We start from the raw sequence: 18739 nt of genomic DNA on the forward strand, positions 1-18739 counted from the left end.
AGCCTGTGGACGCATAATGGAAGTGAATAAAAATGTGCTATTTATGCTTATGTTGCCTTTCTCCTTCTTACACACACAGAAAAATTACTATATCTACATTCGGTACATCATACAGTGCTCTTATTGGTGAATTTTGGAACTACTCCCCTTCCCCTCCCCCCAGACATTGCTTCCACATGTTGCACAATGCATTCCTGCAAAGTTTTGCAGCATTTGGACCACTGGGTGGTGTTCCACAAGGCCTTAAACAGAAATATTTTAATTTTGATCACTCTGTGTGTATTTGATGTCATTAATTAGTGCTACAACTTTTCAAGTTTCTTGCTAGTATAAGTGAATTAAAACTATGACACTGGGTTGAATTGCTTCTGAAAAAGTATACAAAAAAATGCAGAAACAGAACAAATTATAATGTATTAACATCAGACGATATGCATTTTCAAAATTACCTTGTTTAACAGCTCCTTGAGCTGCTAGTATAAACGATATCTCATTTGAATCTACAATGTGATGATCACCTGGAATGAAATACAAAAATTTTACTTAGATCATTATTTAAATTGACATATGACATATCAATGAACTAGATAAAGCAAAATAAGCTGATAAATTTCGGAAAAAAAATTGAATTTTTATATAAATTTATGTAAATATATAAGAAATAGTAATATCATAATAATATATAAAACAAGCTCATTATGCAGTGAAATATTATCAGTCTAGAGATGATTTCATATTTTCATATTTATCCAAAGGCAACTGATATTAATACAATGTTCAAAGTCACAAAATATCTGTTTTCATATAAATTTTAATTTGTTTTATTTAGTATTATCATGACTGTCAGTCTTCTATCGCAAGACTTAAATCTGTCTAGGACAGAGTGCTTCTCAAATTTTATATATCAAGGATTTTTTTTTTTTTTGTTTCAGTATAATTTCTTGTAGTCCAACAAAGACATCTTTGTTGGGCGAGTTAAATTTCAGCAATTTTGTCAAACGTAGAATTTATGAGATGTATTTATTCCAAAAATTCAAGATTTGTGGAAGAAGAGCAAAACTGGTGAACAAGGGTATAGTAATATAATAGATTTAGTTTAATCCTTTATCCCAGTGAGAGCAAACAAAGTTTGCGCCTGAAAATATCTTCAGGACTAAATATATAGTGTTGTACTATCTTATCCAGTAAGTAGTGCAACACCAAGGCAACTCGTGGCAAAGGTGGAGCAAGCTACCAGGCACTTCTAACCCAGTATCTCCCATAATGCAAAACACATTTCCTATGTGGATATGTATACTGTTATGCATTAAAGGGATTGGCCATCTACCCAGACTAGTTTCGACCTTTATTGAGGTCTCTTCAGTGGGAGCCAGGCCCAGAGCTGGAGATACCAGGCAGAAGCAGTAGCAAGTCATCTGTGCCTATGGGAGTTGCCAAAAGGTTTATCACCTTTTTTAAAAATTACTCTGGATTTAGAGAAAGATGTTGAAAATTTATTTATCACTAGGTTAGACTATAATAGATTTAGTTTAATCCTTTATCCCAGTGAGAGCAAACAAAGTTTGCGCCTGAAAATATCTTCAGGACTAAATATAGTGTTGTACTATCTTATCCAGTAAGTAGTGCAACACCAAGGCAACTCGTGGCAAAGGTGGAGCAAGCTACCAGGCACTTCTAACCCAGTATCTCCCATAATGCAAAACACATTTCCTATGTGGATATGTATACTGTTATGCATTAAAGGGATTGGCCATCTACCCAGACTAGTTTCGACCTTTATTGAGGTCTCTTCAGTGGGAGCCAGGCCCAGAGCTGGAGATACCAGGCAGAAGCAGTAGCAAGTCATCTGTGCCTATGGGAGTTGCCAAATGTGTTTTGCATTATGGGAGATACTGGGTTAGAAGTGCCTGGTAGCTTGCTCCACCTTTGCCACGAGTTGCCTTGGTGTTGCACTACTTACTGGATAAGATAGTACAACACTATATTTAGTCCTGAAGATATTTTCAGGTGCAAACTTTGTTTGCTCTCACTGGGATAAAGGATTAAACTAAATCTATTATAGTCTAACCTAGTGATAAATAAATTTTCAACATCTTTCTCTAAATCCAGAGTAATTTTTAAAAAAGGTGATAAACCTTTTGGCAACTCCCATAGGCACAGATGACTTGCTACTGCTTCTGCCTGGTATCTCCAGCTCTGGGCCTGGCTCCCACTGAAGAGACCTCAATATCGACATCGGCAGAACGCAGCGGATTCCAGAGACAGTTCCTGAGGACCCCCGAGAAAGTTCCGGCCGAAGGCAGACGTCTACCTCTCAAGAAGATCCAGTTTCAACGGCCCGAAAAGAGAGATCCATGCTCAGATTCCGCAGTAGTTCCCCAGCTTTGGTAAGACCTTTTTCTTCTTTTTATTGCCTGTTGTATCCGTCTATTCTGGTATCGCTTTGTTTGCGGCGAGGAACGCCCAACGTTCCTCGATTTTGCCCTCCCTTACATTCCCTTTCTACACCCAGTAGTCAGGAATTTCTGTAACCATGTCGCATTTTTTGCCTAGAACTAGGACGCTCGGTATCGAGCTCACGAAGCCCATAGATCAGCGGGCGTTAGCGAGAGCTCTAATCGAAACAGTAGGGGCTGAAAATATATACGGTTTTATACCTTATGGGAACAATAGATTTCAAATAGTGGTCAAAAGCGAACAAACAAAAAAGAAATTATTAGAGGGTTTCATTTGTTGTGGACAAACAATCAGACCGTTTCTAGTAGGGAGCCTACGAAAAACGCTAAAAATAACCAGGTTTCCACTAGAATACCTAGAGAACGAACCTGAAGTCAAGAAATTCTTTAGCCAATGGGGGGAAATTCACGAGATTAAAGCAATGGAGTATGCAGACTATAAAGGATGGAAAACAGGAGATGTTGAAATCCAGATTGACATGAAAAAAGAAGTCCCCAATTTTGTTTTTTTGGGGGGAACGAGGGTAATGGTGAACTACCCAGGTGTGAAAAAAAGGTGCTTTAGATGGAATTCGGAGGAACACCTTGGGGCAGATTGCCCTCGAATACAATGCAGAAATTGCAAATCGTCAAAGCATAAAATGGAAAGCTGTACAGAACCCTGTATTAAGTGTGGGGCTCTGACCCACAAATTGGACACATGTCCGTACAAGACACACTCAGAAGCAACAGGAGGGACCATAACACCGATTAGGGCAACGCCCATCGGGAACCCTGAGAAAATATCAAGGAGCGATTTTCCGGAGCTCGGCCAGCAGGCTGAAAAGGAAGCAGCAACGGAAACGAAAACCCCAAAGATACCCAAGGCAAGCCGCCACACACAGAACATCACCAGCATCAATGTGGCAAACCATGAAGCTTGCAGGAAAGAGGAAGAGGTCACACCCAGCGCCCCAACAAAGCGCGCAAGAGAAACGGAATCACAGGAAAAGAAAAAAGCAAAACAAAGCAGCATGATGTCATCGGAGGACGAAACAGAGACCACAGGTCAACGTCGAATAATAGGCGCAAAGCCCCTCGACAATGACGTTACAATGTTAGAGAGCCTACCCCCAGTAATGGATCAATTGGCACAACCCCAAGTCCACAAAATGGACTCTGACGAAGACAGGGATTCTACAGACAGGCTTGTCATTGTCTCGGATGCTCAAAGTGCAACCAGAACCGGGTTTCATAAAACAAACACCAGATAACGGCCCCCCCTCATTCTAACACCAACACGGAAGTTAAAATCGCAACTTTAAACACTAACGGACTATGCAACCCCTTTGCGCAAAGCGCTGTCTGGAGGCTAATGTTAACACACAAAATTAATATCCTCCTGATACAAGAAACCCATTTCTATAAGCATTGGGACGTGGAGAACTCAAGAAGCTATCCGGTCACCAGCTACTGGTGCTTCGGGGACGCTCACTCGCGAGGGGTGGGGATACTAATTCGCCCCCCAATCGCGGGGGGGTTCTTCAACGTCCAAAAAGATGCCACAGGACGCCTAGTAACGGTGGACTGGAAGTACGGTGGCCGTACCATCCGACTTGCTGCAGTTTACGCCCCGAACAATCCATACCACAGAAGTGGTTTCTTCTCTGCCCTTGAAAACTATCTCCTGGGAGCAGAACACCTAATAGTTGCAGGAGACTGGAACTGTGTGGAAGACACACGTCTAGACAAAATAGGCGGGAACGCAAACAACGGAACTGGCGGCATTGCCGCTTTAAATCGATGCTGTATAAATTTTGACCTCGTCGATATCTGGAGGCGGAATAACCCCGCCAAAGTAGAAACTACGTGGGGCCGCGGCCAGATATCGACAAGACTAGACAGGGTGTACGTGTCCCAAAACCTGGAAAAATATGTTCAGAGGATACGTCACACCGCAGTGCATAACTTGACAACCGACCACAAGATGGTCATACTAAAAATCATGCTCCCAGAGGTGATGGAAACAGCCAGAGGTCCTTGGAGGCTCCCTCCTACCTTCCCCAGTCTTTTCAGCGACCAGCTACAGAACCTCTGTGACGGATGGACAAACACCAACTGGGACTGGGAAAACTGGCTGACCTTCAAGAGGCAGGCTAGGGAACTGTTCCAAAAATGTGGACGCGAAAGGGCCTACCAAAAACGCAAACGGCTGAGGGATCTCTACAGGGAACTCGGCTGGTACCGGACAAACGAACGGAGTGGAGTTCCCTGCGGAGATCTCATCAGACAAGTAGAAATAGAACTGCAGCAAGAGTGGCAGAGTAGAGTCGAGGACCTCGACTTTCGAACGAGACTCTATCTCAGACATTTGGAAACACCTTCCGCCGCATTCTACAACCAACAACGGGTGGCGGCTAATGATGAGAAAACGATTCACCAGATCGAGGAGAAGGGCCAGATTTTACGCTCAACCCACGAAATACTCGGTCACTTTCATCAGCAGTATATCGGTATCTTCTCTGACCGGCAGGGCACGGATGACTTCAGTGAGTGGGATGCAACACGTTTTCCCGATCATCTTAGTGCCCTGCAGGACAGGCCGATAACTGCAGCCGAATTAAAGGCCACGTACAGAATGATGAAAACAAAGAAGACCCCAGGGCCAGACGGACTGGGGATAGAATTCTATAGATCTATCTGGGAATTTGCATTGGCAGCGTTAATAAACATCTTTAACGAATTCCTCACTTCGGGAAACATCCCCGAGGAATTCGTTAAGAGCCACACCATCTTTATCCCCAAGAAAGACCGAGATCGGACTTTGTCGAATAACTGGCGTCCAATCTCCCTAACCAACGTAGACTACAAGATTTTTGCAAAAATTATCTGCACGCGCCTTAAGGGTGGTATCGAAAAAATAATAACAAGCTCACAGGTCTATGGGATCCCTGGTAGATCTATGGAATTCAATCTCTTTTTGTTAAGAGACTTGATCAAACTGGCCAAAGAGAAAAAATACCCCCTGGCACTTCTCTCCACTGACCTGGAGAAAGCGTTTGACAGCGTCAACCACAGGTACTTGCAGAACATCCTACTAAAAACAGGCGTGGGCCCGAGACTTCGGCGTACAATTAAAAACATGTATGCGGAAGCCACGACCCAACTATCTATTAATGGGTTTCTAACAGAACCAATCCGCATAAAGAGAGGGGTTAGGCAAGGCTGCCCGCTAAGCCCCCTCCTCTTCTCCCTAGTACTAGAACCCCTAATCAAAAGAATTGATAACACCCCCGCAATTAACGGTATTCCACTTCCCCAAGGCTCCAGACAATGTAGTGGCTACACTCAGAGACTCTGAGTCCATCTATATCTATCTGCACACGCTGCAAAAATTCAGCATAGTCAGTGGTCTTCGCGTTAACGCACAAAAAACCCAAATCAAAAGTTTCGGAAATTTCCATAGCATTGGACTTCCCTACGGTTTAACGCTACAGACACAGCCTCTAACTATACTAGGCGTGCCCTTTTCAGACACCCTAGCACTACCAATCCAAAAATTGCAGGAGACAAGCAGGGAAAGGATAAGGCTGTTCAAACCAACCTTCTTCTCCTTTTATGGCAGAGCGACAGTAATAAAAACAATCGTCACCCCAATGCTGATGCACACTGTCAATATCACAGGCATCACACTGGCACAAGAAAATAAATTATCAAAAGAACTCCTGGATTTCTTCTGGAATGGGAGAAAACGCGAAGTAAAGAAAGAATATCTACAACTCAAACAGGAAGAAGGGGGTTATGCTCTGCCCGATCACAGAAGCTTGCTACAAGCAAACACGTTCAAAACCGTACGGAAGGCCTTAAACTCCAACCACATTTCTGGCCTACTAATTAGATATTTTATAGGACTTTTCCTCCCCCTCTTTGGGATCACGGACTATGCTGGACCCCGCGCAAGGGGGGTGCCCAAGTGGTACCGTACAGTAGTGAAATCGATCACAACACTCAGAGACAGAGGAATAGCAATCCTCACACACAAACCCAAAGCAGTATACTGGGATTTCTTCCAACTTTCCAGGCGTGATACACCCAATCTTAGTACAAATAATGAAATTCTCTTCAGAAACATCAAAAATAGCTGGGGACAGCCTTTTCATCGGGATCTAGCCTGGAGAATAGCCTACGGGCGGCTCCCGGTGAAACAGGTGAAATCCCGGTATGTACCTAACCCTTGCGACCCATTCTGCGATGTCTGCCGGGACGTGGAAACGGTGGACCACTTCTTTTATTTTTGCCCACCAGCCCAACGCATCTGGCAGAGACTCAGCACAGCATTGGGAATCCCCATGCTGACAGTAGAAGAGGTAGTACGACTACAATTCCCGCCACCAGTCCAAAAAACCCAAAAGTTCACTATCTTCCTAATCAATGTACTAAAATATCACATCTGGAAAGTACGGAAAAAATCCCAGGTACGAGACGCAAATTTAATGTATGCAAGAATAAGAAAAGGTTTCTTTTTCTACTTACACAAATTTCTTGCACAAGAAAGGCACTTACTAGGAGACTTTAAATTTGTGAATCAATACTGCAAACCACCGATAATATGCTTTCTTATACAGGGACGCATCAAGCCCTGTATATCTCTTTAGAACCCAAAAAAAACCCACCATCCCCCCCACCCCAGGAAAAAGAATAACCACTCTGTTTCCCCTAGCCACAAAGCTTTCGCTGGCACGGTCTCTTTACTCCAAACAAGGGGGGGAGAGCTGAGAACCCGGGCGGCGAAGGCTTACTGCGAGGCGGTGCTGCTCCTCGTGAGCGGCATCTCCCGGGCCAGTCTCTTCCCCATTCTAAGTCCCAGTGGTACCAGGTATACGAGTTCCTCAGTAAGTTCCTATTCATTCCTACTTACCGGACCTTAAGTCCCGTTATTTTAGATTTAAAATAAATATTTAAACAAGTCCTATTATTTATATCCTGTTAAAAAAAAAAAAAAAAAAAAAAAAAAAAAAAATATATATATATATATATATATATATATATATATATATACCTGGAATAAAAATAAGGATATTATATTTAGTAACATAAAAAGAACTTCCATTAATACTGGAGTAAATCATTACTTTAGATAAAATAATATGAGAACTAGAGACAAAAGTCTATGTTTAACCTTTTCTGAACAGGTAAATTGAGATTATATGTTACAGACCAATTAGCCAATAAGGCTAAACAGGTTGACTGAGGCCTCTTTTTACCTCCTACTATCCTACTCTATCTTATATCATACTCCTCTTTTACTGTCTGCTGATCCTCAGCATGCTTTATTCTCCAAAGGCCAATAAAGGTCGAAAGACATGATGAGAGACATGAACTCCCATTCTACCTCAATAAAGGTCGAAACTAGTCTGGGTAGATGGCCAATCCCTTTAATGCATAACAGTATACATATCCACATAGGAAATGTGTTTTGCATTATGGGAGATACTGGGTTAGAAGTGCCTGGTAGCTTGCTCCACCTTTGCCACGAGTTGCCTTGGTGTTGCACTACTTACTGGATAAGATAGTACAACACTATATTTAGTCCTGAAGATATTTTCAGGCGCAAACTTTGTTTGCTCTCACTGGGATAAAGGATTAAACTAAATCTATTATAGTCTAACCTAGTGATAAATAAATTTTCAACATCTTTCTCTAAATCCAGAGTAATTTTTAAAAAAGGTGATAAACCTTTTGGCAACTCCCATAGGCACAGATGACTTGCTACTGCTTCTGCCTGGTATCTCCAGCTCTGGGCCTGGCTCCCACTGAAGAGACCTCAATAAAGGTCGAAACTAGTCTGGGTAGATGGCCAATCCCTTTAATGCATAACAGTATACATATCCACATAGGAAATGTGTTTTGCATTATGGGAGATACTGGGTTAGAAGTGCCTGGTAGCTTGCTCCACCTTTGCCACGAGTTGCCTTGGTGTTGCACTACTTACTGGATACTGGATAAGATAGTACAACACTATATTTAGTCCTGAAGATATTTTCAGGCGCAAACTTTGTTTGCTCTCACTGGGATAAAGGATTAAACTAAATCTATTATAGTCTAACCTAGTGATAAATAAATTTTCAACAAGGGTATATTTAGTCCTGAAGATATTTTCAGGCGCAAACTTTGTTTGCTCTCACTGGGATAAAGGATTAAACTAAATCTATTATAGTCTAACCTAGTGATAAATAAATTTTCAACAAGGGTATAGTAAGTTTTTTATTTATATTTATTTTTATGTTGTTTCCACCAATGAAAGGTTATGTGCTAACCTATACTGCATTTTGTACTGTAGGTGTGCTAAGGACTTTTTTTTCCTATAGTCCAGAAACCCTGGTCTAGAGACAAACATGACCTCTTTGAAGCCACTTTAGGCCTCCAATAAGTGTTTTGAGAATGAGCATGGAGAAAACGACCTATATGATAATAGCATAGAGATTATTGATAGAAGACTTAGGAGAATATGGAAGACTTGAATAAGGAAATGTTTACACATAATCCTTTCACAGGATAGAGCACAAGATTAAAAGGCTGCAGAAACATCAAGAGATTAATCGAACTGAGAAGAGAAAGAAAAAAAAAGCAAGAGTTTCAAAGCAAAAAAGATCATACAAAATGAGAGAAGAGCATAAGGAGATAATTTTTCATGGTGATTCTATGATAAAAGTATTTCATGAAAGCATGATAAAATAATATATGTTAAAATAAAATAAAAAAACAATAATATCAGTGATGCTGTCAGAATGCAGAAAGGCAAGGTAAAAGAATTGACTGTTTTGGGTAGCACCAATGACCTGAGAGTAAGTACTGTATGAAGGAGGATGTGAAAGAATTATTGGAAGAAACAAAAAAGGAGAGCAAGAGGGTGAAGTTTGTAAGTCTGCTGCCATGCCATGATATAGATGAGCTGAGAAGGAACGATGAAGAGTTTGTGGATCCATGGTCTAAGTTTCATGGATGGAAGGATTTATATAATGTTGATGGACTGCACTTGAATGAATTTGGAGTCAGGTGTCTAGAGAGAGCTGTGTGTGAAGGCATCCATTAAGCAAACGAGTTTGTGAATGAACAAAAAATGCAGAATCCAGTCTCTCAGACAACAATATTGAATGGGATAGTCAATTCGGGATGTAAAGGTGGTTAGGAGTTTATGAGGATGCTACAGTTTCTATATACTAATGCTAGAAGAATCAGGAATACTTTTTGGCATTGGTCAGTGCAACTTCACCAAAAGTTATAGGCATTAGTCACTCTTAGCTAACAGCAGATGACAGTTACAGGGATAGAATGTGACGAGTTTAGCATTTTCAGGGAGGATACTACTGATGATAACATGAATTGAAGCCAAAAGAGTGGGAGTCATTTGGACAGATGGCAGTTCTTTTGAGGCAATCTGGTGTGAGATTGAGGCCAATAGGACAAAAATATAAAACTGTTGCTGCTATAGGCCAGGGGGGCACTGGGGATGATAAGGAAGACTTGCATCAGCAGATTAGTATAATGAGGGGAAGTTCAGTAATTATTACTGGGGATTTTAACTTTGGAGACAGACTGGAAGGAGGAAAGATGACATGACAAGAAAGAAAATAAAGAAAATTTATACATTTACTAAGAGATAATTACTTGAAGCAGCATGTGATGGAAGGAACTCGGGAGTGTGAGACTACTGGATCTGGTTATAGGATCAGAAGACCTGTCCATAATTAAGGTGGCTATATTGCCTCCAATTGGGGAAAGTGATCATGTGCTCCTGATTGGAGGTAGCAAAATGGGGAAATTTTAGTTAAGAAGGGGTATATGTGGAACTACAAAGCATGTGATTAAGACAAGCTTGAAACGGTGCCATGGAATAAAGATTTGCAAGGAAAGGATGTTCACAGTGCACTAGGAATAGTCAAGAGTTATCTGGAGGAAGCATTATCACACTGTATATCTAAGGTCAGGAGAGTAAATCAGCTATGAGTTAGATGGACATACAGTATCATTAAACATGAACTGCAAAAAAAACTGTTGAGGATATAAAAGAAGAAAGGTGACCAGCTGAGCAGGCCAAAAGAAATCCCAGTTCTTTCGTTATGTAGATGATATATTTTCCATTTGGTCACATGGCTTTGATGCTTCAAAACCTTTCAACAACCAACATACCGATATGGACCCTTGGATACATTGATTGCATGCTAAATAAACTGATGGATCCTCATTCTATTTAGAGAAAACCCACATAACACAGGTAGGTACATTCATACCCCATGCTGCCCTACATAGAATATAATATTCTTATCCACCCATTCCTGAATTCTCCTTATGTATTTTTCCACTCCAGAGATACTAACTGGTCTATAATTTGCTACCATAGACTTAGATCCACCTTTATGCAAAGGAATTATTTTGCTCTCCTTCCACTCCCTTGGTACCTTGACAGAGATGAGACTTAAATTAAACAGCCTAGTCAAAATCTATAGGTAATGGATGAGATATAGAAAAGTGAGCATCAGTGAGCCTACCATAAAATTGAGACTGCTGGAAACATATTCACAACTGCTCTCTGTAGTTGTGAGTCATGGGTAATGGTCAAACAAAGACTCTAAGATGAATATTGGCTTTCGAAAGAACATGGGTGCAAAAAGCAACAAGTGAAGAACTATATAGCAAAATAAACTGCACAGAGAATCTAATACAGAAAATAATTTGAAGGAAACTGAAGCTTTTTGGACATATCTGCAGAATGGATAACAGTAGAGAGATCAAAACCTTGATGTTTGGTATCACTGACAGTATAAACAGAAGAGGATGGCCAAGGCAAGAGTGGGTAGATGATGTGTGATGTGAAGAAGTTTTCAAGATTTGCATCACCTGGCAAGATAGAGAGAAGTGGCACAGAATGGTGAAGCATTAGACCCATGGGCACTGATGATGATACATAACCTCAGAAAAAACTTAAATTAATGTGTAAAGAGGTGTTGCCTGGGAGAGTACTTTGGCTACATGTCTGATTTTTAGGTTGGTGAGACCAAGCTATTCACAAGTTGACATAATGGCTCATTTTGCATTTTTGGCAGTCAGTCTGGAATGATAAAATCATTCCAGACCTCAGATATAGGCCAGAAAGTGAAATTTTTAAGGAGTCTGAGGGGTTTTTGATTTGGATCTTAATTTGTGTGTGTTATTATAGTTGTTTAGAACTACAGTAGCTTTATCCTTATCTCTATTTTCATAACTATATTTCTTTTGCTGATAATGCTCAAATTCCTTGCAGAGAAGGTTGCTTGTGCTATTTTGCCTGTATGCATGCTGTATTTGACAGCATGTATCTGGATGTGCCAACTTAACTTTGTATAGCATTATGTTCTTCTATACTCTTTATAAATATCAGTATGATTCCATAACATGCAAGGCTCATCATATGGCAGACTAAACTTGAAGATTTCTAGACAACTCAACAGGTTAGCTTTTTTAAAACACTGCTTTAGACTCACACTGCATATGTAAGTGCACAAGTTTTGCTTTCTTATGAGGACAAATTGACACCACTCACCCACACTCTACTAGCTGATGCCAACAAAGCTATTCATATGCTAGAAGAGGAGCTTGCCACAATGCTGGATACTGATCTCTGGATGATCCTCTATTTTCTTATCAAAGTCTTTCCGTGATTTTTGTCTAGTGACTAAAATACCTGCTTAGTTTCTGTTTTCTCTCACGTACTGATTTATTTCCTATGGACTTTTGATATGCATTCTTCTCTTCCAGGCCTGCTTCTTTATCTTCCTGAGTCCACCACTGAGTTCTGATTTTTCTATTTTTGCTAGCAACTTCAATTTTATCCTGTTCAAAATTAAATGGTGACTATTTCCCATTTCAAATCACACTGACAATCTTCAACTAGTAAGAAGATCTAACGACAGTGACATAGTCATATTTTCTCTCATAATACAGCACAAAGAGAAATAATTAAACAGCAAAAAAACAGCCAAACAGTTAGCTAAATCTTTTATTCCACTTACTGACCACACTTCAACTTATATAAAAAATTTCATGCATTTCAAATCTTTAATTCAAAAGCTCCCATTATATCATTTAAACAATAATGATATAGTGGGAGCCAAACCGAGATCCAGAGGACCTGGGTCTGGCTCCCACTGATGAGACCTCAAAGGTCGAAACCAGTCTGGGTAGTGACTCTTCTCATAATGCATAGCATTATACATACCCTTAAGGATATGTGCTTTTGCATTATGGGATACTAAGGCAAGTGATGTGAAGTCATTAGCTTCTATATACCAGTTGCCCCAGTCCTGAAAATACTTCAGGCACAATCTTTTTTTGTTTACACTCGGATAAAGGATTAAGCAAAGTATATAATTTCTTGGTATCTTTAATTTATAGTATAACCAAGTGAAAAACTTCCATCAACTATGGCTACTCCTTCTTTTCCTTGATTGTCATTGCCTGAATATAACAGTTTGTATTTATTGTTCAGAAAGATCTCACCAGTTTTTGTTTCAGTTATGTCGATCTGGCACTTATCCAATTCCTTAGCTAGCTCCATTTCTTTGCAATTCAGGCTTCTTGATGTTTAGTACTGATCTTTAACTCTGATGATGCTAAGTTGGGGTATGAATGGTATGAATTTGTACACATCTTTGTTAAAGTATGGTATTACTGATGGCTGGTCCTTTCTGTTCATGAATATGAATAGACATCCAGCAGATATTTCACTATTATTATTAGCTTTGGTCTGTCTATTCTCCCACTTTTTCTGTATACATAGTATTGATTTCATACGTTGCTATTTATATCTCCAACATGTAACAGCTTTCTATTTCTTCATGCCAGCTGCCTTTTCTAATGACTCAAAAAAATGTATCCTCCACTTCTACCTTAGTAAAACCTTCTATGGGACCATGGTTATAGGCACAAATAAATCTCAGTGTCTAATTCCCCATTATCTCCATATTTAGTACTGAATGCTATCACTACTCCTTCCTTTTCCAATGACTATAATCTGAATAGTACATCCTATATTTCTTATTGCAGGATCTCAATTTCTTAGTCTGCATCTTAGTAACACCAATCTTGTTTTGCCAGTTCAACTTCCTTTCAATCAATTCTTATGCCAATGGTACCTCTTTTCAAATTCTGTTCACACTGAGCTTTTTTCAGTAGCTGATTCTGTGAAAAAACAGCAGGGGTTTTGTTTAACAGAGTAACGCCCAGCTAGCACAGCATTCTACCACTCTCTGCCATTACTATTAAACTGATAATCAAATAGGAGACAGTAAGCTTAATTTTTTACTCTATGTAAATGGCATGATCTTCTCAAATAAATCTGCAAGTTCTTCAAGATTCTTTAACCAAATTAAGTGACTGCTTTGATATGAAAACATTACTAGCATAGAACCTACAGAACAGGTTACACATTTTAACTAACTAGGTAGCATTTTTACTAAATTAAATTAAAAATATGAGAGTTCTGAGGAAAATTAGCAAAATGAACAGAGGTGCATTAATGACAGCTCCATGAAGATATTAGAAAAACTACTTGACAGGATATATTCAAGAATGTGTACTTAGGGTTAATCTAAGGTTTATTGTCATTTAACAGAATGGAAAATTAGCATGACAAGGATTCAAAGGAAAATTGGGGGGGGGGGGGGGAGACACAAAGGAAAAACCAATATATAAGTGGATAGATGAAGTCTGGAGTACTTGTCATATGTCATATATTAGAGGACTGTAATTTAAAGCATGATCGAATGAAGACCTGATAATATAGTCAACTTATTTGGAACTAAGTTGATGATCACAGACTAGTCATGAAATCTTAAATCGTGTTAGACTGTTATACCATCTGGTATTATGACAGTCTAACCCTTGATGGTATATACCAGAAGTGATGTGTTTGAAACAAAGATGGCTAGAAATGACCCACAAGAAAATCAAAATCGATGGAATGAAGAATACTTTCTAGTTCAAGCTGATACTATGAATTGATAAGTAACAGAACAATTTGGAAGAAAACTGTTGCTATGAAAATTGTAATAAAATGTTGATGAGACATCATCAAATTCAGGATATCATAGTACTACATGAAAAATTTACATCATTACTAATTCCAATCTACAATTTTCCTCCAAATCAGTCTGTTACTTGTCAAGACTCCACTATTATCAGGTCTTATATTTCTGTCTTCTAAGGCACTTTTTACTGTATCAATCCATGGTCTTCCTCTGGGTCTGTCAACCTGGCAGAGAACACTTGTTTTGCTAATCTTTCCTCTTCTATTCTGTTTAAGTGACCAAACCACCTGAGGTTAGCTCGGCTAATGCATTCCTGGATGCGGACAACGTCAAGTTCTTTCCTAATATCCTCATTTTTAATATGATATTGCCATCTGTTCATGCCCCTAGTCTTTCTCAGGACTCTCATATCTGCAGTCTCTAGTCTTTGGTGAAGTGTTTTACTTCTAAGCCAGCTCTCAGGTCATTAGTTAAAATTGGTTTGAACACTGTCTTGTATAGCTAATTTAGTGTTTTGGCTAATTTCTCTCTTATTCCATATAAATTTATTCAGTTGTCTTCCTACCATATCAGCTTTTGTTGATTCTGTTGTCTATTTCCATATTTAATTTGCCATCTTCACTAAAAATCGTTCCTAAGTAGCTGAAATGTTTTACTTGTTCTATAGGTTCTCCATTCACAATGCAGTTGATATTTTCAATGTTTCTGCCTTCATACCATTACAACAGTTATTCAATTTAGTCAGAGTATCTTGTAGAGCTGTAGCGGATTTATTTAGAAGTATAACATCATCGGCATAAAGCAAAGAGCTGAGATTAACATCTCCAATTTTGATATCAGGTTTAATACCACTTTCCTTCATAATGTGATCCATATAGATAATGAATAACAGAGGGGATAATGTATATCCTTGTCTGACACCAGATTTAACATTAAACCACCTTCCTGTATTTCCTTCAATTCTAACTGCTGACTTACAACTCAAATAAAGACTAAGTATTGCTTGATATAATGTCCCATTAACACCATATAACTGTAGCGTTTTGAATAGCTTCTCTCTTGGCACCTTGTCATATGCCTTTTCCAGATCTACAAAACTTAAATACAGATCTTTGTTATATTCCCATGATTTCTCAACTATCTGCCATAAAATGTTGATGAAACTAATTAAAGTATCCTGCACATCATCCTTTGAAGGATGTACAGAATACTGGAGTTCAATAATTTATCTTCATTCTACCAGACATTGAATTCAAACCTGATTAAAACTATACGTGACACATTTAAATGTTCTTGGACCATTTCAAAATGCCTTTCTTTCAACTTTAAATACTTAAAGAGAATTGTTATTGTTACTCAGTGATTTTAAAATTAAACATTACAGCCCACATTCACTTGTTTCATTCATGTCACTATACATAATAAATAACGGAAAAACTCACGTAGAAATATTATTTAATAGTACTATTAAATAATATTTCTACGCGAGTTTTTCCGTTATTTATTATGTATAGTTATGTCTACTCACGGTTTACCTCTTTTAAAACTTATCAAATTCATTCATGTCATTTAATGACGACACTAGTAATCCAATCTATATGTTTACTGAATTTTATTTATTTCATATGGGGTTCCCCATTTCCTCCCCCTGTCCCTTAGGATGGATTGAGCCCTCCTAATGAGGGATTAAGTATGTATTTTATGACTGTAGATCAGTGTGTGTTCATGGGGCACCTTTGCCTGTTTTGAGGGACGAAAAACCTGAGTTTCTGGGTGAAAAAAATACCCTCTACTTCCATATGAGACTGGCTAACTCACCTTTAGTCAAAAGAGACCAGATAAAGGTTCCTCGCATCATGGATGGCAATCGAACCCAGTTCGCAAACTCTCACTATAGCAAACTTTCATGGAATAAAGATTTCATTTACTGTAGTTAAATTCCTTAAGACTCTGGCCTGAGATTTTTCAGTTTGTTACTGTATATACATTCACTATAATGTGTACAACGTGTTCCTTCTTGTTTTCAGAAAATAAAGTACACATATATATACATATGTCCTTCCTTATATTCAAAAAACAAAGTTAACACATATATTCCACAAAAATTTTGCATTGTAGAAAATTGGCAAAAACATATTGTGATAATAAAAATCAAATGGACGCTACACCTAACAATGGCCATTTTTATTTATGGCTATGAATGAAACAACAATTAAACTTGTGTTTACCATCCAAAAGGCGAAATTTGACTCCAGAGACTTTGTGTCCAGTTAGCATTCCTTTCTCACAGATTGCACGAAAACCCTAGGTGAAATATGAAATGAATGGCTTTTTATTTATAAAATGAAATGCTTTCACATAATTAGTCATATAAATTAGAACAAAGCAGTATATATAAGCCATATATATATATATATTTAAAATAACATTTTAACTTTCTGGTCAAAGATTAAATCTATTTAGCAATTATGTGATGCTGACTTCAAAAGCCCAGTTATTTTAACTTCTTTTCCTTCATGGTTACATGGTGAACAGCATTCGTTATTAAAAATTATGGAAATAACTACCATATTATAGTAAAACTTTAGTTTAATATAAATCAAAATAATTACTGAGCAGACCATCACTACTTGTTTCTTTGTATATATGTGTATACTTCAGATACACATATATACAAAGAAACAAGCTACATTACAATCTACATGGTATTCTAAAGTTACGGTAATTTGGTCAACCATTAAAACTACTGGCCTGACCTCTGGTGTTAAACAAAAACCTTACTACATCAAAGCTAGAGTCCTGTTATTATTGCTATCTATTAGGTTACAAATCATTAACACGTTGACTGCCGTATGAATCAAATACGATTCACACTACATTTTTTCAATGCGTTGCATGAATCATATTTGATTCGCATAAAGATTTTTCCTTCAGGCCATGTAGTTCACCCGTGATTCATATCTAAATGAAATGCTTACGGGTAATGGAAATATGGGGCCTGGTAAACAGGTTTATATAGTTAGCATGGTAGAATTTCAACTACATGACCTATCATAGGGGTTTTATTTTTACCTGATTTAGGCCAATTTCTAATGTTGAATAAAACAATAACAATGGTGCTAAATATTTATTTATAATATATGTCATTATAAATGTGTCTTCGAAGACAAGAAGTATAAGCTTTTACCTGATCGGATAGATCAATAAAACTTTTGCTTTTGTTATAGTCCATAATAGCTTCTGGCTTTTGCACTTCATTACCATTTCTTTCTGTTTGTGTGCTTTGTTGATAACATAAGCACTTCATGTTTATCGCACCGTTTTATTACCACCACCCCTGTGTCACTTTCTTTACCAATTATTTCATCCTTTTTCAATTTCTTCTGGGTAACATCCTGTGGAATTCCCTTTCGAATTTTTCTCAAAGTGCCTACAAGGTGTGTTTGTCTATTCAAAAGTTTGTGCACTAATTCAATACTGGTATAATAATTATCTACAAATATTGTGCGTCCATTGTCAAGTAGATTCTCACAAAGTCCCATAACAATTGAAGTTGGAACACTATTAGTAGTATTGGTCTTTTCTGTGCTGCAGTATATCTTGAAATCATATGTATATCCATCTTCAATACACAATTTGAATAGTTTTATGCCAACTTTGTGTCGTTTATTCTTGATGTATTGATGAAAGGCAAGACGACCTCGGAAAGGAACTAAAGTTTCATCTACGCAAATATTACTCGAAGGCGTCATTATTTTCTGGAAATTTTTTCTTATATGATTTATGAGAGGTGTAATTTTATAAAGTCTTTCAGAAGTATTTCCACCCTCGTTGTCCGTGAAGTGCCAGTTAATGAGAAGAAGAAGATCGAACCAATTCCTTGACACAACTTGTTTGATTTCTGTAGAATAGAGGATGTTATTTGACCAATAACACTCTAATTTTGGCATCTGCACTAAACCAAACCAAATTTGCAGACCCAAAAATATCTTCATTTCATTGGGATTTGTGTTTTTCCACTTTCTTATCCTTGCTTTTGGTAAAATTGTCTTACTGAGTTTTTGAAGAGCGTATGTGTTAGTTTCTTGTACCATTAGGTCCAGCAGTCCTTCATCAACAAACATAAAAAAGAAGTCTACAGGATGTTTATCGTGCATTTCTTCAATAACATTTTGTTTTATTCCGAAATTATTATCCACAAACTGAAAATGTTTTAGATTATCACCTGTAATTTCATTC

At 38.2% G+C, this 18739-nt stretch overlaps 1 protein-coding gene across 1 annotated transcript in view; it reads right to left on the minus strand.

The window, feature by feature from the left end:
• Positions 1–18739, minus strand: part of mEFG1 (mitochondrial translation elongation factor G 1) — a 206466-nt gene that overhangs the window by 10936 nt on the left and 176791 nt on the right. Inside the window, exons 15-16 of the mRNA XM_090411581.1 lie at positions 16729–16804; positions 450–518 (exon numbers count right to left, since the gene is read on the minus strand). Of these exons, the coding sequence (XP_090267707.1) occupies positions 450–518; positions 16729–16804 (145 nt within the window). The remainder of the gene's footprint in view (positions 1–449; positions 519–16728; positions 16805–18739) is intronic.

The sequence above is a fragment of the Typopeltis vanoorti genome, chromosome 21, assembly GCF_054136105.1.
Source record: "Typopeltis vanoorti isolate ZY-2024b chromosome 21, IOZ_Tvanoo_1.0, whole genome shotgun sequence".
Classification (NCBI taxonomy): Eukaryota; Metazoa; Arthropoda; class Arachnida; order Uropygi; family Thelyphonidae; genus Typopeltis; species Typopeltis vanoorti.